Genomic DNA, 21,664 nt, shown 5'->3' on the forward strand with positions numbered 1-21,664 from the left:
GCAAAAAAATTTTGAAAACCAATGTCATAAATGCAATGCTTTGCATTCATGCTTTACAGTTTTTACAAATATGCTACTCACTCTGATTTCTTGTTTAGACTGTCTTGCTTCCACAATCTTGGTTAGTTTTTTCTGCCATTAACTTTGCTGTTCATCAGCTGAAGCGGCTCGACCCCCCGACGCCGCCCCCACAATAAGAGTCTGTCAAGAAAATGTGCTTACATTTGTGTTTCGCTTATTATTATTATTATTAAATGTAAATAATAATAATAATAGTAACAATACTAATATTCAGTGTTTCACGGAGTGTAAAAACTCAAGATCTAGAGGGGGGGGGGGAATGAAGAGAGAAAACTCAATTCCTGCCCTCCTCCACAGCAGCATGTTTCCAGTGTCCTAATAACACAGACATCTGCTGGGCCTCACATCCAACCTGGTGCATGGAACCGTCGCTCCCAGGGTACATGCAGTTCAGTTTGAGGCCCCCCCCCAGAATAAAATGCAGCATCTTAGGATGAGGAGGCACAGGGCTGCTCTTCTCATAGGGAAGGGGCTGTTTCGATAAACTGACACTGTTAGCTCTTACTCACTCCTACAATAATTGTTACTATGAGGAAAGTCGCCTGATATGTGCCTCGGGGGTCAATTTTACCCCAGGGTTGGTGTGAGAGCTAGAAGAGCGGAATTCCACACCGGAGAAGCGTCACTGCTGTGGGTCACATGGAGAACACACAAAACAAAGACGGACCAGACCTGAAGGGTCTAACAAAGACATAAGAGCATCAGAATCCCCTGGAGGGGGGGGGGGGTGAGGAGAAAAAGACATCTTAACAGAGGTACAGTTCAACATGTCCCAGTGCCACACCAACACCGTGCCATTTGGCAGGAACATGAAGAAGCATCGTAATCATTCGGCAGCCCGAATGCAGCTCACCTGTCTTCTGCGGTGGTGCTGACGGCTGTCATCACGGCGGACACTATCATCTGAACATTTGATCAGACTGATGCGCGTGTGTTTGTGTGTGGCGGCAGGTGCTCAGGATATCAGACCAAACAAAAACATACAGAGACACATCTTTATGTGGACTGTGAAGTGCTATGGTTTCCATGTAAAAGGCTTTGCGGCGTTTCTAATATAGTCATTTCTGCTGTTATTAAACATCAAATTTCTGCTGCTTCTGGGAAGCTGAAGTTTTCCACTTGTGTGTGTGTATATATATATATATATATATATATATATATATATATATATATATATATATATATATATATATATATATATATTTTTTTCATATATATATTCATTTATTTTTTGTATATCACATAGTCTTTATTGCCATTTTATTACTCATCTTGTATTGCCCCTTTTTCTTCAATAACAATGCAAATTTCCCAACTTTGGGATTAATAAAGGTTCTTACCATCCTTAATATGCAGGTACTTTAGAATGCTTCTCTTCAGCTACCCCAGGCGTCTCAAACTCCAGTCCTGGGGGGCCGGAGCCCTGCACCTGATTAAACTCCTTGTGCTAATTACCACACAGCTCTTGAGCTGAATCATTTGTGGCAGAAGAGGGAAAGAACTAAGCTACACAGGGCTCCGGCCCCCCAGGACTGGAGTTTGGGTCCCGTGAGCTACCCAATCTTGCTGTCCATGAGACAGAAACACATGCGAAGGTGAGAGCAAGCTTGGCAGTGACAGTGCAGGGGCAGCCAGCATGTACAATCAAACCGAATGTGACTATTCTGCTGAAGCCGAGGCTTCCAAAAGTGATCCTCCAATCACAGGAAGAGGCTTAGCCTGCTGAGCCATTCAGCAGCCCCCAAAACTAGCTAATGCAGATGGTCCAGGTGAGTATGAAACCAATAAAACTTTCTTGTCCCAAATGGGAACCATGTAGGAGTTGAGTGGAATCTCAGTGCCATCACTCAGGTTAGGCGGAAAGTTCAAATAAACAAACTTCAGGTAGTTGTGTTGAAATTTATTTGATATTGTTAAAATTTCATTGTGTAGACCTTTTACGTGACAGCTCAAATGCTGCATCAGTTTATAGCACACATTTAATACCATTTCCCCTGAATTTAAACAATGATCAGACAAAAAGACATTGAAATGCATCTCCCTCTTTTTTTTTTGTTTTGTTTTTTTTTTAAGAAAAACAGTAGTCAATTCCGCAATTAAGGTGGTTAATCATGATTACACTGTACGGTTTGTTCTCCATCTTGAGCTCTCCTTTTCCCCTGGAACAGGATTCTCCCAGAAAGGCTGCCGTAGTAGTATTAAAACCAGTAAACCGCCACTGAGGAAAAGATGGCTAGCAACCTGTTTCTGAAATCGTATATTGGTCAAACTGGAAAACTGCTAAAAACCTTTATATTTAACAAATAAAACAAAAATAGAGGAAAAAAGTATTTCAGGTTACTTGCTGTGCTGAGTATCAAAAGAATCTTCAATAAGAGCAGCAGAGGACCAGTAAATGCAGTTTCATGTTGCCGCCCTGCTGGCAAAGTGATGTAGTGCATTTAGATCACCAAACAGATATGATGTGGGCAGGACAAACGAACAAAGGAAGTCAAGTAAAAACGTAGGACAGTTCTGTATTTTGCATGTCAGTATGAATCAAACAGTTGCTGTGGAGACATCACAGCTGACCAAGAACTCAAATACAGGCCACGACTCCAGTCCGCTACATCTTAATACTCTTGGTTTAGGTAACCAGTTAACCGTAAGCACAAAGAATCTCTCGCTCACTCACGCACGTACACAGCTGAAACTGCACAAGATTAAAAGAATCCGGAAAGCTACAGGCAACTGACCAGGTGTCCGATGGGGAAACGATCAGCACATGGTTGAGGTGAAGGAGGCGGGACCTGACGAGGAGCGGCGTGACACTGCGCCCCAAAGGGGGCGTGACACTGCGCCCCAAAGGGGGCGGTCTGTTCAAAGCAGCAGATACACCTTTAAATGGAAGCAGAGCAGCCCAACTGGCCCACAGACCGTCACTGAAACACTTACTGGCAGGTCTACAGCCTACCTGACAGGCACGCCCTTCGCCCTGAACAACCCTCGCAGTGTGGGGATCAAAACCCCCCATAGAAGGTGGGGTGCGGCCGAAAGACAGGCCGGTCTGTAAACAGCCAGAGGGGACAGCATCGTCCCCGGCACTGTCTCACATCACTAGCTGTGCCTTCACCCCTAAACCAGGCAGCGCTGAAAGTGATCAAACATGATAATGCTTACCCTGGTCTCCCACCAATGGTTCCCCTGAGCCTGTTAATTGCCCTGTTAAGCCCCACTCACCATGATTTTAATCCGTGTGTGTGTGGGGTCACATTTGGTTGTTTGTTGGGTGGAAGAAAATATGTTCCACTCCAATTAAGAGTAATACCTACAACAGGCGAAGAAAAGTGATGGATGAAACAAACTACACATATATATATAAAAAAAAAGAAGCTTAGAGCGGATCCAACTCTCCCAGAAAGTGGGAAGTCACCAGGCTTCAGAGCACTTTGTACAGAAGAGGCTTTGGGGGAACAGGCACGACAACCCAACATGTACATCCAAAAAGAGAAATTGGTCCGATATCTGAGATTAAACCATGGAAACGATTACTAATGAATGCTTTAGAAAAAAATTACAGTAATTTCTTTTAAAAGGTACTCTTTCATGTTTGCTGCAAAAGCGACACAGACCGGTAATTTTTTGTTAAAAAATGTTTTTCCTTTTCCATCCAATGAAATTGCTGATTATGCTGAGGGTGGGTACAGCCCTACAGCCCTGCTGTGTGCCGCCTCGAGCGGCAGGGACAGTAATCAGGGCTCTGCACGTCCATATCCTTCTCGTCATGGTGGGATGTTTTTTTTTCCTTTTTGCTTTGAAAATGTTTTCTTATTGTTCATCTGCAGCGCTGGTGCCTCGAACCTGACCTTCTCTGCGAAGCTGTAAGTGGGGTGAGGTGAAGGGGGAGAAGAGAGAAATTAATCAGGACCAAAGCAGTTCCATAGAAATAGGATACATGGGGCATCTGGGAATTGTGCTTCAAGAGAGTAGCCTGTGTGTGATAAGATGGGGGGTCATATGGATGGGGGTAACTTTCCTGGTTTGCAGAACTACTGCTGCACAGTGCTTCCTGCTTGGGGAGCTGTTCAGCTTTCATTCAGGTCTGGTTCCTTATCATTGAGGGGGGGCATGATTCCATTCGCAAATTTTCTGAATTCATTGCCCCCCCCCCCCCCCTTTCACCCACACAGACTTCTCAGAATCACAATCCCAGTTGCATACTGTCCCTCTAATTAACAGCCCCCCAATCCCCACCATGCAACAGGGCATGCAACAGGAGGATGACGGTGGCAAGCAGGGAGTTGCCCCCCCACCCTCCCCAACCAGAGTGTCGCAAGCCAACACCATCATGGGCTCTGCAGCCTGCACCCATGACCAGGCAGTGTCTCGAAAAAGGCTGCAGCTGTGAACAAACGTGCAAACGTCTCTCCGGTTGCACGACGGGCAGGAGATTGTCAGAGAAGCACTGGAAAAGGAGCCCATGGCAAGCAATCCTTGAGGGTGACAGCACAGGTGGAACCACTACCCATCCAGACAGCAGTGGGTGTCCTGGGGGCGGAGCTCAGAGGGTTACTGGGTGCTCCATAGCATACCGTAGAGTGTAGTGCGGATGCTTTCATACATCCACTAGCCTTAGTCGCGCACACACACACACACAGCAGAAACCTATGGCACAGGTGAAGGAAAAAAGGTGCAAATGGCGCCCCCCCCCCCCAGGGACTGGCAAGAGAAGCTGGTGAAAAGAATGCATGGTTATCATGGAGCTCAGGGACGCAATGTGCTCTGCTTCCATCACACCGAGCTGGGCAGAGGGCGGAATCCCAGGGTGCTTTATGGACCCAGTACCTCATGCTAGTATGCTAGAGATGTCAGTAGAACTGGTCAAGAGGCAGAGGTGCTGTTTGTAAGGAGGGGGGCAGTAGGGGATCGGCCCGGTTTTCGCAGAAGCCAAAGCCGTCGTCTTAATTAATAATTAACCCTTTAAACGAAACAGCTGCTCCTTCTCTAGCTCTACACCATAGTTCAGAGGCACAATGAGATCAGATGGAATTACCATCACAGAATCAGGACACATACGCCCCCTGTCTGATGTGGATGGAAGCAGCGCAGCAGCGTCCCTACATGGAGATGCTGAGAAACAGTGACGACATATGAGGGAGGGTGGGGGGCCACGTTGCCAGGACCACGCCTCCTCTCCCCACCTGTAGGACTTACTCAGCCTGCCTCTGACCTACACTGGGGGGCGGGGCTAGTCCTCTGCAGCTTTTGTGCCCCGAACGGAGCCCTTCTGTCGCATCTAGATGCAAAACGAGAGGGTCAGCAGGTCAGCTGGCGGCCCTAGCCAAGGCTGGCAGGGGGTAGGAGTCAGCGTGGACCGGAGCGGAGGCGGGGTTTGTCCGGGAATGGGACGGCCTTCACTCGGTCCCGGCCATGCAACCCCAGCTGTTAGCAATCATGGTGCTATAGCTTAAGTGGACGGGTGGAGGACAGGGAGGGTATGAGCAGCATTAGTTTGGGCGGAAACATCTGGAAAATAGAGAAAACCTACCCCCTCCCTCGGGGAGCTCTTAGTTTCCATCCACATGTAGCTTGATAAACAGAATCACTATCTGACAGACACTTGGTGGTAGTAGCAGTGGATCGGACCCCGTGTTTAAGAAGCCCGGGATCATTACAGGAAGCTGGGACACGATAAGTGTGAACCGCAGGAGGCCACTTTCATGGACCCCATATTTTGGGTACTTTGGACCTCAGTGGGACCTTGAGATCAGAGCCTGGAAGAGGAGGCTGTTCCTAAAGGGCAAAAAGTTGAGTGCAGCTGGAGTCTCTTCCTCAGCATGATACGGTGGTTAGATGGGCACTGCAACAGCAGCTTCCTGGCCGCGTGTCTGAGGAGGGACTGGGTACCACACAGGGGTCTCCTCCACGTGGGAAACAATGTGACAAGCTTTGGGTGACTTTTCCCACATAAAGGGTGCACTTTAACAGCCATGCATACCTCCTGCAGCTCCTTCTGCGTCTGGTCCTCCATCCGCCGGATGTCCTCCATGGTGAGCTCCACCCAGCCGTCGATCCAACAGAACAGCTGCCGGTGGAAGTTGGTGAAGATCCTCTTCTCTTGCTGCAGGGAGGAGGGATACATGCCTCAACCACAGGAGGCGAAGCTGACAAACTACAAGAAGGCCAGACGGAAGCAACATGATGTGTAGGAGGAGGGGGGGGGGCACTCACACTGTGAATGAAGTTCTCCACCTTGTTTTGCAGGCCCCACCACTTGAACTTGACAGTGACCAGTTTGTAGGCACACATGTGCGGGGTGTCTGGGCTGTTCATTAGCTCCTTCTGTTGGATGCATGCATGCACATGCACACGCACACACACACACACACACACACACACATTAACATAATTTAAAAAAAACCGCCATGGTAGAGGAAAGAAGACACAGTTACCCATTCCCCTTACAACCATACCTTCCAGTTGGGGCCCAGAGGCCCCCGACCTGTCTTCACAGACTGAAACAAGGCAGGGTCCTCCCCTGGTTTGTAGTCCTGTAGTCAGAGAGAGATGTGATTGTACTACATAACCCAGAATGCAACACTTAGCTTCTCCCGTTTTTGCTTACTGCTCAGGTTTGGGGGGGGGACACAACGACATGCATCCGCCGTAACTAAATTTGAATTACTCAAATCCAGCACTAATCCCTTTGCACAGATGGCCAGTGGGATTAAGAGAGTCCTGTAATTAATCCAATTATGCAGTTAAAGGTCTACCATGAAAAATCTGCCATAGGGAGCACACCACTCCTCAGCCAATGGGCTAACGGAACAGGGATCATTACCCAGGTGCCCCGGCACTGGCACCATACCTTATGCTTCTACGTGACATGTGCCAGGCTGCACTGCTATCTGGAAGTGATCAGCCTCCACCAATCACAGAAGGGCTGGATTAGAGCCCAAGACAAAGCTGGCAAATCAGAGCCAAGGAGGGGACTGTGGGTTAAGAGGCTACGTGACCGTTTAACATTTCACAGCTTGTGAGAAAAGGACCCACTATAACAAGACCTCCATAGCCCACATGCTGCTGCTTGACAGACAAACTCTCTTTGGATATTGACCTGCCATATTTGATAGTTTTACAACAAGCCACTTAAATGGCACAGGGCAAACTGCTGTTGGCAGACAAGACGGCATTAACGATGCCAGACCCACACCATGCTGTCGTCTGCCCAGCGCTTTAGTTACACGTGACAAAGGGGAGACTCAAGAGTCTACTCACACTTGACGACACTTGCTCTCTGTCTGCGATGTCAATGGGCACCACCTCCACCGTCTTCCACGTGGCTGGGTCCAGGCCATGAACCTGCCATTTGGGGGAGGAGGGGGCGGTGGCCAGGGTGAGTGAGGGTAATGGACAGGAAGTAAGGAATAAAGAAATCCAGTGAACGGGATTAGAAGGCAAGTCAAAAACAGCAAGGACACCTTTCAAAGTCACTCACGTTTTCTAGAGCGCCCATATCCGGTTTATGCCACGTCTCAATCTTAATGAAGAAGTCATCCTTCATGTACTCATTCTAGAAAGAGCAAGAGAAGCATTATGTTATGATAGAGGCCACCTGTAGGCTACAGAAAGTTACCAACTGACTGACAGAATCTCAAATCAGACCCATTCAGTCAGCCAGGTCCTTTGCTGAACGGCCAGTATGTCGGCTGTGCAGGAATAGCACGAGCCGCCCACTGCTTTGGGCTCTGCAGCAGCCCTACACCTGACCCATTTCCCAGGCTGCTGGTGTATCTGAAAGAGCTTTCCCAGCGCACCCAGTTTCCACTGGCAGATTAAGCGAGGGTCCCAATTCCTAGCAAGCCCATGAAACAAACCCCTTTCACAGGTACACATAAAAATAAACAGGCAAAATAAAAGTCTCAAGAGCTCACAACTTAAGCCTCAACACTGATCCAATTAAACAATTAAGGGTTCACAGGAAACTGCAGGCATTGATTTTTCCACAACACATATCACTGCCAGATTCAGCAGTGGAAAGTGTGATAGATCTGCCAGCATAGCTATTAGGTTTTTCTTTCCAGTAGTCAGTCTGTAAACCAAGCCTCTGAACCAACCCAAGAAATAAGAGTTAATTCATGTTCCAGTGAGCCTATTGAGACTAAGGAGGAAGGTAAGGCATTAATGCTCCATAAACTCACCGTTACAACTGCAGCCAATGAAGAGTGAGCACCAGCAGGGGTGGGAGGAGCCAAAAGGAAAACAAAAGTGATTCAGTACCGGTATCAGCACAGGGACATAACAGGCCGCAGTCAATTATTAAAACAGTATACACAACAATGTGATGATCTTGGTGAGCATGTATGTCCAAGCTAGGGATGTTAACCAATGACCGTTTGACCGGTGGTTGACCGTATCAACGTTAACCGGTCAAAGTTGTCGGTAGTCGGTTAAAAAAAAAAGTGATATCTAAATTAGGCTATTATAGACAGTGGACTATACGCTACTACAGTTAGCCATCTCATTCCTCATCTTTTTGTGTTAAGTGAACAAATTATCCCTCACACTCAACTTTTCATAACTCGCCTGTTTGTACTTAATAAACCAATAAAAACATTTGGCGCGAGGTCACAGCGTTTGGGTTCGCGCGCTCACAAGGTTTGCGAAATTTAACTTTAACTTGTTTTTCGTTAATTTATTTTCCAAGAATAACTAATGGCCAAACCGTTTTGTTATGTTTTAATAATTAGCACCCTTAACACCTGTCTGTGAGCTGTTTGTTGGCTACAGTATTCTCATTCATAGATTCTAATAATTTTTCGTTTATTTAATGTTATTCTTAAGAATAGCTGTAGGTTTTTGTCTGTTATGGTTTAGGAGATGTTGCCCTTAACAGAAGTTGACACTTGTCTTTTTGAAAAATAAAAAAATAATATTAATTATACAACAGAGTTGTCCTGTCCGTTATTAGAAGGCACACAGTGAGTTAGACCTGCCTTGGCCGGTGCGTCTTTTACGCATTCTGAAGGTGCCTGTTTTATCCATTGGTTTTATCATGTTGCAGTCTATTAGGCAACATTCCGCATAAGATGGGCTTAGATTTTGAAATACATTACATCTACATTTCAGTGGTAACCGATAAGGTGATGATGATCATCATCTTTCTTTATTATGGTTAGCACTACCTCAACTAAAGCGGCGTCTCTTCGGAGCTGTCATTTTCTTAAATGAGCCGTGGCAATGTTTCAAATGAGCTTCTAACCTAGACAAACGCCTTTATTTTCAAAGCGATCACCTTGTACCCAAACCATTTGAAACTAAGGAGCCATTTGTCCTACGATTACATACAACAAGCTCTTCGGCGCCGCGTTTGCGGGACTCATGTTTCGCGCTGTAGGGGATTTAAAAAAAGTGACGTGAGTGGCAGTGTGTGTGTGTGTGTGCGGGAGGCAGAGCGGCAGAGAGATGCGACAGAGTTGCGAAATTGCAGGCGCGGCTCGAAATGGCTGTTATTTCAAATAGCGTACCATATTTTAAACTAATCGGTTAACCGGTTTCAACCGGCTACTAAGGCTCGGTGGTCGGTCAAGAAATTTTTTAGTTTTCGCCATCCCTAGTCCAAGCATATGATACATGCAAAGTGCCAGGAAACTGAAAAGGTGAGGCAGATACAAATTTATTCCAAAAATCACACATTTTACTGGATAATAAAATGCTTTCACATGGCTTCCCAAGTGCAATTTTAATGCAAAATAAAAAAAAATTATAAAAGCATTTAAAAATAAAAATGAAATAAGCAATTAAATATATAGAACCATTCATTGTGGAAAATGTTATGCTAGGTACACTAAATGACCTGAATAAGTCGCACTTAATTAACTGAGTGGCCTATGGCAGCATACAACTGTGGTTCACAAAAACTGACTAAAGATTTCAAGACCAATATAAACTGTATATAGGTGAGGGGGGAATGGGTGGAAGAGAGGCATGGCCAGGCATAGAGAGGGTTCTAGGTGGGGCCAGGTGGAACTCACTTGTCCGACAGTATGGGTAAGCGTTCCAGGCCTTCTCGTGGAACACCAGAGCCCCCTCTGGCGCGATCATCTTCACAAATCCTGGGACTTTGCTGAGGAGGAGGAACAAGGTGGGACAGCCTTGTCGTCAGGACAGTGCTCCAGGGATCGGCCATCCCAGTGGAAGCACGAAACAGCGTTTGCTTAAACGTTAGGCAATGGAGTCCACAGGTCTTCTGACACAAGATCGCCTGATCTTTCACGAGGACGGAGTTTGGAAGGCTTTAAAACACTAAACAGCTGTGCTTGTCTAAATCAACTCGGAATATCCGCCAGCACTTTGGAACATCAATAAAATTGCCTTCTATTTGGCATCTACATTTGTCATATGATTTATTTGATCACTGCCAGACCAACAGGTAGAAAGCGAGCACCAGCAACCATCCAGCACATTTACAGAGCTTCAGTGCTGTTTTCCAGGTACACGACAACCTCACATCCCAGAACTAGTGCACGCTGGGTATGAATATGAATCCGCAAATGTTGTTCTACTCAGAGTTAGGCCCCTCCCCCCCGGCATGCCACATTCTGAGCACTCGTCCTCACCTCTTTAGATGGTAGATCTTGTGTGTGTACTGCCCCTTCTCTTCACCATTCTCATAAGGCTCATTCTTCAGGACCTCTATTCCCTCTCCACCTCCGGTCTCATTCTTGCTGGCCTCGGCTACAGAGTACAGCTGTCCCACTTGGTACTGCAGATAGAGGCCCAGTCAGTCAAAACCAACCATCTACATACTAGTATCATATGAAAAACAATGATTAAGCCCAGTGTTGCCCATGCCGGACTACTTTGGGGTGATGGAGGGAAAAGCCACTATAGAACTCGATCTCCCAGGACGCCAAGTGAGCTCAGCTCATCGGTGGATGTAATGGAAAAGTATGTACATCTATGAAGAGGCAGAGTGGGTGTAAACAGATTAAGAACATACTTGAAAAAACTGCCTGTGAGGTGCAGGCTTGTCTGAACCTGGCAAAGCACCACAGCATATGATTGTAATGCCACAGACAGCTGGCACCAAGGAGCCTGCTGTCCCACACATAGGACATATCCTCACACACACTGACAGCGTTTACAAACCTGTAATCTCAACAGCAAAGAACTAGGCCATCAGACCTGCACGCACTAAGTGCACACGCCGCCCCTCACGTGTGCACACGCCGCCCCTCACGTGTGCACACGCCGCCCCTCACGTGTGCACACGCCGCCCCTCACGTGTGCACACGCCGCCCCTCACGTGTGCACACGCCGCCCCTCACGTGTGCACACGCCGCCCCTCACGTGTGCACAGCATGTAAAGTCTCTATTCAGCAGCTTGCCACTCAGGCTGCTTCCTCTGGGGCCAGAAAGACGTTGTCAGGTTTCGTTTTTTTGCCTTTTAAATGTTAAATGCTCCTGTGCTGACAGGAAGCAGACTGGCTCCTCATCCCACCTGGGCCCAGGTTCCATCTCCTAGGTGAACACTTTTTGGGTCCCAGCTCCCTCCAGTGCCGAATTCAAATTTCCTCCCAGTTCCAGTAGATGATGTCACCGTTCCAAAAGTCAGGGTTTAGGTGACATTCAACAAGAGTGTATGTTTATGAAATAAGTGCTTTTAACCAGGGCAGGGTTGTAATGCAATAATCAAACTGCAGTTAAAATATAGATAAGGAGCTGAAGAAAATCAGAAGCCAACACACGCTTGCAGCCCTGGGCTAAGGATAATTTTAGGCCATATATTTACCGGGGAAGCTTCATTATGCTGCTGTGTAAAAATGCAAGGGCAGTAATGGCAACATGAAACATACAAGAGATGAAGCCACATTTTAATGCTTCAACTGACCTACTTAACAGATACGAGCCCTTTCGGAATCTGGGTGGTGAACCTGTGATTCTGGGAAATGCACCATTTAAAGCCAGAATGCCATTTTCATACTTGGTAGCATTTCCAAGCACGAGAGCCACCTGCAGAGTAATCAGCCCTGGTGAGACAGCCAGCTGAGCTCTTATCAAAGGACACACGCCTCATCTTCTTTCCAAAAGCCCTTTCAAACTGCCCCCACCTCCCATTCCATTCTTCAACCCATCAGTGATGGGATGCAATGGGCAGCCAGAACCCCTGGGGGCCCAAAGTAATACCCCAGCCCATCAGCACCAACTCTACAGCCCCACTGTCATGTGCAATCAACACCAAAATGCACCGTCTTTTCCATCCAAGTCACAAAAGACCCCAACACTATGCATCCAAATAAGGAGAGCAGATGGTCATCTAAAACTATACCTAAGAAATAGTTCATATAGCCACAGACACCACTGTTATTTTCACAGATACCACCATTATTATCCCAGAAAACACAGGGCATGGGAGACCCCCTAAAGGAGGCCAGCCACTATGGAGCACTTTCGTACACACAAGACAAGGCGGATCTCCGGTTAAACCAAATGCCTTTAACCCCAAGAGAGGAAAACCACAAGATTATGGGAAGAACATGTAAATACACAGAGCTGGAGGCAGAAACCAAAGCCACAATATTACCCACTGATATACATATTAATGCAATGGCCCACATTATTTTAGTATGCCTTACTCAACCCCTTCAGAGAGACACTAATGGCTGCTTTAAGCACCAGGCTAGAGCAAAAGGACTCTCATTTACCTGGTTTTCACCAACATGGAGCTGGTGTCGGCGCTGAGCTGGTTCTCACTTGGTGCCTTTCGAGAACCAGACAGAGTTTCCACCAGTTTCCAACAAGAACGTAAACGTTATGTAGGCAGAAGTGAGAGGAAAGTATAGGTCCATATGAATTCTGATGTTTTTGGATTTATTTTAATCCGTTTTGAATTTTAAGTTCTTATATACTGCTGAACTGAAAAAATGAGCATTTAAGGAAACAAAAGTCTTAGTTTTCAGCGTATGTCTCGGTGCGCTCTGTCCATTTTTATTTCCTTAAAGGCCGCATATCTCCCCAGTCTGTGTGCATGTGAGTTTATTCTCACTCTGTTTTACGCTGTCCTTTTAAGGATCATGCAATGAGTCTGCTGAAAATCAAATTCTGCTGTCCGTCTCAGGATCGTAGTGCTACGCAAGTGGCACAGTATTTTATTTATTTAACCTGCACCATGATTATAGTTATTAAATCTGGCCAGCAGATCGATCTTTCGTTTTCCGTAGATCAAAAAAGCGACGTAACGTTATTCTGCTAATAAGCGCCGGCAAGTTGTTTCACTGCCCGCACCGGCGATATTAGACAAAATTATATCGGTTACCAATCAAATTTTCCAGCTATGCGGAAGATTTGGATGCGATAACCAGTCCCACTATCACTGACGTTATGGAGATCAGCTTTTCTGTGGTGCCGTACTTCAGCCATTTTTTCTGACTGAGGGCCAGTTTTTTGTAAAGAACACGCATGGAACCAGTTCAGGATTGAGAAAAAGCCCAGCACCTGCTCCGGCACCGCGTTGGTGGAAACAGGGTAAGAGCTTCCATTTGTGATGTCTGGCAAATAAAAGCAGAGATGAACAAAGCTGTACTCACCTCTTCCACCGAACAGGGTAACACCACACGGCTAAAAAAAGAGAAGGCAGAGTCAGACACACAGATGGCAATGGCAAGTCCAGCAGGGTCAAACAGAACACATTACCCCAAACCATTAAGTCTCAGTGAAGCCCAAGAGCTTTACGTCAAACACATTTATTTCCATGTAGCCATTTCCATGAGACAGCACAAGGCAAAATAGGTTTCATACATACAAAGCATTTTATTCAATTAATCCACGAGTGCCCATCAACTCAACCAATATTAATGGCTCATGTGACCTTACTAGACTTGTGTCCACCAGCAGGCAACAATTAACAGCAGAAACACCAAATCACTCAATATCTTGACGCAACCGATCTTAACAGCAGCCACTGATGGTCCCCTGCTGTAAAGGCTGCTCATTCAGCGGATACCGTAGGTTCTCACTAGCCATTTGCCATATGAGCACTGGCGATTAATTTGCAAGTGTGGCTAGTTTATTTCTCAATCAATTTGCCACAATGGCAAAGACCAAACTCACAATCCCAACCATAGCGGTTTTTTGTGTCACACTAAAAATGTTTTTATGGTAAGCAGTTTACTTTCCAAGTTCTCTCAGAAACATTCTTATGCCACCACAGTCTTCAGTTGGACAAGCGGGAGGAAACTAGTGATGGGTCATCTGCGGACGAGCTGGCTTGTATGCTGAAGGTGGTTTTTTTTGAAAGTCAGTCAGATTTCAATAACCAAATCATTCAAACTATACACATTTTTGAGTTTGAAAGTTGAAGCTTAAGCAAATAAATTATACTGTTGAGCACGTGCAGAATCTGCACACAAAAGAGATGTATGGAAGATGAAATGTGACAAATGAATAAATGTTCTGTATATACAAATATATAAATGATATATAAATGTATATATAAATCCTTGACAGTTAATAAAAAAAAATTTTTTTTTTTGAGATCATGACCTCATCGAAAGAAAAAACGTAACGGCACATAAAAATAATAAAAAATACCCTTTATTTGCCATTTGCACAAATATGAGTACAGAGGCATTGTAATTCTTCTCTTTGCTCTCCATAGCTTAGGGGTCACAGTACAGGGTCAGCAAATGTGCGGCGCCCCTGGAGCTGGGGGTTAAGGGCTTTGCTCTAGGACCACGGACTGGGGTTTGAGCAGACAACCTTCCGACCACAAGCACAGAAACAGCCAGCTGAGCCACTCACTGCTGAAAATCGGCTGATTGCCAGCGATTTCCAACCCTTTTCAATAGCAGAGGATAAGGGATTTAGAAAGCATAGCCAGGCTCTTAATCCAATGTACTGCATGTTATTCTAAGCAAGAAAGCGCACTCAATCATTCCATGACTAGCAGATGGTTTTAATTGTGACTGGTCGATGTATGTACCAGTCTGAAACAAAATAAAAAGTGAAGCATGCAAGAAAAAAATGTTCAAATTTTTTTCTAAAATTTTTATTAATACAGTTTGTTACTGTTACAGTGCTATTTATCATAAACATTTGGAATTACATTTTCACAATTGCTACTTAAGTTACATGATGAATTAAAGCGTTTATTAAAAATTTCAAGTTGAGAATATTTATTTTAAAGGGCTTTGAGAGGATAACAGTATTGAGCAGGTGCCCATTATTCCTACATACAATTGTGCGTTAAATTTATTCATGCATTCTAGCTTTAGATGGTTACTTAGTCATACTACCAATACACCCTTGTGTGCAGAATTATTAGGCAATTACTATTCCTAGAAATAATTTTTAGCGAAAAGTTGCAAGGACTTGTAGAAGTGAATTGAGAAGTTTTTTTTGGTCTAAGTAAATTTAGAAAGAAAATTAGTTTCACAAAAAAAAAAAAATAGAACAAAATAGAGGATTATCGATGGCAGAATTATTATGCAATCAGAAACTATTTCAAAGGGATCTCTCTCGTCACCATCAACAGAAAATAATCCTATTTATTCAATTTATATAAGGAATAATGGCCGTTCTATACAGTCCACTTTAGCACATTAAATGTCCTGTACAGCCACCTTTCTTCTCAATGACCATCATGAGCCTGTTGTCGATTGGTTCAATCAAGTTTTTGATTTGATCCCAACCTATTTTAGCTGAGGCAGCTAGGACTGCCGCCCAGACGCTACTCAGTGGTGTACTGCTTGCCACCTTGGTAAATCTCATACTTCAGTAAGGCTGAGTAGTTCTCAATGGGGGTTTAGTCAGGTGATGAAGGGGGATCAGGTCATAATTCAGTCACCATTCAAGCCTTTCTTGGACAATTAATGGAATACCTTGATGCATGGTAAGGGGCATCAATATCATAACCTTTTTGAAAGCTGCTGATTTTTTTGTACAGTTTGAAGAAGGTATCTTCTAGCAGTTGTCAGAAGATCTTGCAGTTAAATTTTACACCATCAGCAAGTCGTAAAGTTCCGACAAGTTCATCACTGATAACTGCAGCCTGCATCCTCACTCCTCCACCACCTTGCTGGTGCTTGAAGGTGCCCATCCTCTAGCCCATAAACCAGCTATTTCAGGAGTCACTTCTCTCATCTGTCCATAAAACCCATGTAAAATCAGTCTTGAGGCATGTCCGCTCCCATGTTTGAGGTTTCAGCTTGTGTGCCTTACTGAGATGGTGGCGTTTCAGCCTTGGTGACCTTAGCAGTGTCGTGTAGCACACTGCACCTAGTACTTCTTGAGATTCTGTTCAGATTGTAGAATCAAATGGCAACATTTTTCCAAAACTGCAGAGTTTCTGGAAGTACCCCCTATAACTTGACATATCTTAGGCAGTTAATTTGTATTTTCCGTCTACATGCTTCTTCCATCTTTGGCTGCTGGCCACGAAACACTAGATTGTTTGGTGATTACATTTAAAAAGTTTGCATCCCTCTGACAGGCATTTTACTATTTTTTTGCTCTCTGTAATAATATTAACAGCAATAATAATATGTTCAATAATTCTGTACAAGGATGTATGTATGCTGTCCTATTTTACTCCAAACAGGACATATACAGATTAAAAAATAGAGCATGCTCAGTATTTTAACAGTCCATTCTTAATTAAAGATTAATCCAGACTGAAACTATTAAATTGGAAAAGTAGATACAAGCAAAATACAGACTTGCCTAATAATTCTGCACACAATGTACATGGTCTTTCTAACCCAGACCTCCGGGTCCTCCTGGGAAAGGAAGCCTGGCTGCTGACTCATACTGATAAGCATAGATACATCTTACCATGCAGCAGACTAAAGAGGGTGATTAGGGGCCAAAGGCTGCGTGATATAAAATTACAGTCCATACATTCTAGATTTGATACCAATCTGTTCATGCTATAGCTGGTCTCTCTAGGTTAATTAAGAATTAAAGGGTGCATGGGGAAATTCATGTGAGGAAGGAAGAAAAGAAACACATGCACTAAATATGGATTCTGCCAATGGAAACACTCAGTACATTTACATGCACACCAAGAAAGTCAAATAATTGTTTTAATCTGACTAAAACTTGACTTTTGAAGTCCATGAAAACGTGTTAGTCCAACAAATCATACTAAACTGAATCTCTCAAAGTTAGACTGACAAACCCAGATAATGCGACTGGGAGTCTATTTACACCCGCATGTAAACGTTCAATCTGACTCAAACTGGCCTAGGCGCTCTGCGCATGCCCCCGGCCTTTGACCTGGAAGTAAAAGAAGCTTGGAGCATAGCAGAAGACATACAGCATGTACAAAATTTACAGGGCTGCAAAGCTGCCCAATTCATCGTTCAACTAAAGGGCGCTTTTCCACCGCACCAAGTATCATGCTTTTGGTACTTCAAGGTGTTGGTTTTACACTGGCATAAAAACTGGTACCATTTTTTTTTTGTATGAAGTTAGCCACATTAGTTACTACTTTTGAAAAGCTAGAGAGAACCCTTCATAGCACGTGCAACTTAGATTCCCTCAAGTGCTTGAGCAAACCAAGTTTTAAATCAAGTTTCTCACATACCGGAACTGGAAAGTTCTCTAACCTTTCCATAAAGTCTTCCCCACACTCCCACAGTGACACAAAAACATTTGGGTACAAACCTGGGCAATTTCATCCAAAATAAAACAGGATTGCCGTCCATGACCTGAGGCCAATGAAACCCAAACCAGACCCAGCCTGCTGATTCAACAAGTCATACTTCTGTCATTCTTATAATTACCTCATTCTGCACATGTCAAACACGGGTGACGTAACATAACATTTAGACTTCGGTTTAAATACATGTGCCAGAAACACAACTACAACAACAACAAAAAAGGCTAGGCTCTTTGAGCTATTCAGTCATACATTTACTAGATACGTTGCATCTTACATACCAAAAGTACAGAAATGAGAGTGTGGAAAAGGGAAATTTAGGCTAAAAAGAGGACTTTTGGGGATACTATGACAGATGCTAATGACCTGTGATGCTAACAAAAGCCAGAGCAAGGCTAGCCTGCTCATTCAGCATGGGGTTACCATGTGGCTGGGCAATCCTCCTACAAGCAGCACTCAGATGCAGGTACAGAAGGGCCTCAGTCAACTTTCAGCGATTTCAGGGGAAGGAGTAAAAGAATTTTAAAAGACAGGGGGGGCTGACTAGTAGAAAAGTGTGCTCCGGCAGGCTGGTGACACTCAAGCATCCCATATTGGCAGCCAAACACAGGTTGGGCTTTAGCATGTTCGATTTAAGTCCATTGGCCTGCTTCCTCTTTACAGTGCACAATTTTAGCCAGTAGGGAGTAGCTGGTGGTGGCTGTTGCAGTCTGGGAAGTTTGCTCTGGAGCAAAACAGTAACTGACAGCATCCAAACCTGAGAAAGCACACCCTGCGTATCCTTCTTGCTACCATTTTCTCTTATATTATGTGCATCTTTTAGGGAATGAGGTCCTGACTCAACTGACAAACCCACTTCCGTTTGATGTGCCACTGAGAAACCATTAGCCACTTACATTATGCAAGCTACAGAAAAAAACAAGCAAGTTCCAGGAACTGCTGGCTGAGGGGTCACTGTTCTGTTCAGTGCAACCACAGGTTTTGGTCATCACACCACTTACATTTCGGGAGTTTTGCAACAAAACAAAAGTTAGTTATTGTTTTCATTCCCTGAAATATTAGTAAATGACTTAATAATGCCAACAAAACAGTGAGAATACCCTGCTCATGTAAAGAATGCACAAGGCACAACCAAAATTTAAACTGCAGATTGTTAGGACTTCTCCCCTGCCAGTCAGAGCAGCAAGATAAGCAATAAAACTAAAGACACCTTTAGCATTATGGAAATGGAAGGGGAGAAGTGCAGCTTCCTTACTGGACTTTGAAAATGCACCAACAGAATACAACACAGAGATTAAAGTCAGCTGACAGTTAGTTTGAGGCTTGCATGTTCAGCCGGGCATGTGTCAGTTACCATAGTGAGGATTTCAAAGAAAGCCCAAATTATAAAGTCAAATACACACAGAGCTCCAAGCAGTTGCCTCACACCCACCAAATAAGAGATGAGAAGCAGGGAGGACCTCAATAACTCCAGACCGAGTGAGCAGCACTCCTAGCCTCCCCCAATGTACCTGAAATCCCATCAACCACCAAAAGTTCAAGCGCACACAAACACAAAGCTCAGTCATAACCTGCAGACCCACAAGACCAAGCCTATGGATGCAGCGATACAAGTACTCAGTACACAGTGAATCATATATTTTTCTGCTACATTTAACTTTGGTATTTAACACCACCTCAATCACTCAGTTTGAGCAGGTCTATTAAAATATGATAATGGAAATTCTGACCTGGCAACATTTAAAATGTTCAATCAATGAAATTACTTTAGAATATTGGTCTAACAAACACACCAGCAACATGGAAACGTTCGAGACAAGATGTTCTGAGAAGCACACTTCTACGAAAGTAGTGACTAATCCACCAAAAAAATAAAAGCTTTCATTACTGCAAGTCATCATTAACTCACTCTCTTGTTTCTTTCTCAACTTGAAGAGACCAAAAGGCTAGGGGAAGGACCCACAGCCAATGGGAGCCAACCGAGGTGGCAGGCTCACAAGCACAGAGCTGAAGGCCAGAGGACTGCATGAGCAACCTTCCTGTTTAAAAGGAGGCCTGCACCTGAAACCATTACTCTGTCTTTATTACCTCCAATGTGAAAGAACTGGCAAGGTAAATAAGCCAGAAGAACATACAAGCTGGGACACGTGAGGGCAGTACACACACTTCCACAAGTGTATGATCAGTAAGCAGCGTCCATCGCCTGCAGCCAAGCTTTAAAATATGAAAGAGTAAAATACAAAATGGAAGCTCCATAGCCGCTTGGAAACAAATGACATGACAATGGTGTCAGTTAAAAGCTCCTTTCTCCCCACCTTCAGCTACAAGCTGTTTTCAGTAGGAGGCAAAAATTAAACGGGTTAGAAAAATGCTTCCATGGTATTAATGTACATACAACAATCATGGAAATAAATCAAACTCTACCTCACAAACAACTGCCCTTTTAGTGAGTGAAGAAAAAAATTAATAGAGGGAGCAGTTTTTTAACCAAGGAACTAAACTTTAGAAAACTGGCTGACTCATATAAAAAAAAAAAACACCAGTTATGCACCATTTCAAAGCAGTAAAAATCATGTGCTGACGATGATCAGTCATGTACAAGGTCACAGCTGTAAACCGCTGCAATTAGTTTCATATATTCCACTCCTCACAATAACATGCGACTAAGAAACTAAATTTTCATCCTGCTCATTGCTGAGAGAAACATGACAAACCACCAGGATGCACAGGCCTATTTGTTATATTTTGCAAAACAACCAGTCAAGATGCCTAAATACCCTACCACTCAAAGTTAACCAAACAAGCTTTCCCGCTGCAACTACATTGAAGACACACATTTGACAATGCACTGATTAAGGCAAAAGTAATTACTTAATTGAGGAGCGGTGGTGTCTCGAGAGTGACAAGGAGACAGACAGACATGAACAAAAGGGACACATCAGCAGGCTGGCCCAGCTGAAAGCGCTTCTGTTCAGAAATGTATCAGTTCAAAGTACAGCGGCAACCAGAGAAATAAGAGACTTTGCTTATCTGCCACCTGTAAGAGTGATGGTTTAGTGAGTAATTCAACCCCCCCCCCCCCAGTCAACTACCAGCGCGCACTGCCATTTCAAAAGAAAAGGAAACTACTGTACATTAGTTTAAACCGCAGAAACCAGACCGCCCCTTTACATTAAATACAGCCAGGGCGGATAGTTACGTCTGTTTAATCCACATATTTAGTCCTACTTTTAACCCACAAATTAAGCTATAAACCAAACAAGCGCTATTGATGGACACCCCCAGAAAAATACATATATTTACAAAACATGTAGGAAAATTTTCAGTTACAGGCTTAAGTTAACCGGCCGACCCAGTTACATTTTGGTATGGTTTTTACTAGCTGTTCAACACAAACACCCATGATTATTTAACATAGCCAACTGGTCTTGCGGCTTACTAAAGAAAAGTTTCACGAAAGTCGACACGGCGCTTGGAGAGTGGAAAGTAACCACGGTTCAGGGGCTGGAGCCGCCTTCTAATTCGGAAGAGGCCAGATGCGGTAAACACAAGTAAAAGCACAATAAAACTGTGTTCATACGGGTTTAACCAGCTAACCCCACCTTTACTAAGCGCCTCCGCCAGGCCGGACTTGACACGAGCCGGCAAAATACACCCAATCACATCCTGTCTGCCAACTCCATCTCGCCTCACATAAAAGTGCTTCTCCTAGTAACCGAAGACATATGTCAACGCCTAAAACAACAAAACTACGTCTAAACTGTATTTATCAGCCTGGAAAAGAACAGACATCAGGTTAAAACACGTCGCAACTCACTATTCCTTGATGAGCACCATCTTCTCGTCTGCGGCTGTGGATGCGACTGCGCCTGCGCGACGACGTCTCCTGGCCCGCCCACCTGCTGACGCTGATTGGTCGAGTTAGGGCGCGGCCGGTCGCTG

At 44.5% G+C, this 21,664-nt stretch overlaps 1 protein-coding gene across 1 annotated transcript; it reads right to left on the bottom strand.

Annotated features, from left to right (window-relative positions):
- Positions 1 to 1,966: 1,966 nt before the first annotated feature.
- LOC111842146 (phosphatidylinositol transfer protein beta isoform) lies at positions 1,967 to 21,617 on the bottom strand. Its single transcript, XM_023808475.2, has 12 exons — positions 21,540 to 21,617; positions 13,650 to 13,680; positions 10,680 to 10,825; positions 10,095 to 10,186; positions 8,262 to 8,269; positions 7,559 to 7,633; positions 7,339 to 7,422; positions 6,534 to 6,611; positions 6,292 to 6,402; positions 6,059 to 6,181; positions 5,275 to 5,356; positions 1,967 to 3,939 (listed from the first exon to the last, which is right to left on the bottom strand). Exons 1-11 carry the CDS (start codon positions 21,557 to 21,559, stop codon positions 5,309 to 5,311), a joined length of 816 nt encoding a protein of 271 aa, XP_023664243.1. The 5' UTR covers positions 21,560 to 21,617; the 3' UTR covers positions 1,967 to 3,939; positions 5,275 to 5,308.
- Between the last annotated feature and the right edge of the window lie 47 nt (positions 21,618 to 21,664).

Source organism: Paramormyrops kingsleyae, chromosome 7 (genome assembly GCF_048594095.1).
Source record: "Paramormyrops kingsleyae isolate MSU_618 chromosome 7, PKINGS_0.4, whole genome shotgun sequence".
NCBI classification, from domain to species: domain Eukaryota; kingdom Metazoa; phylum Chordata; class Actinopteri; order Osteoglossiformes; family Mormyridae; genus Paramormyrops; species Paramormyrops kingsleyae.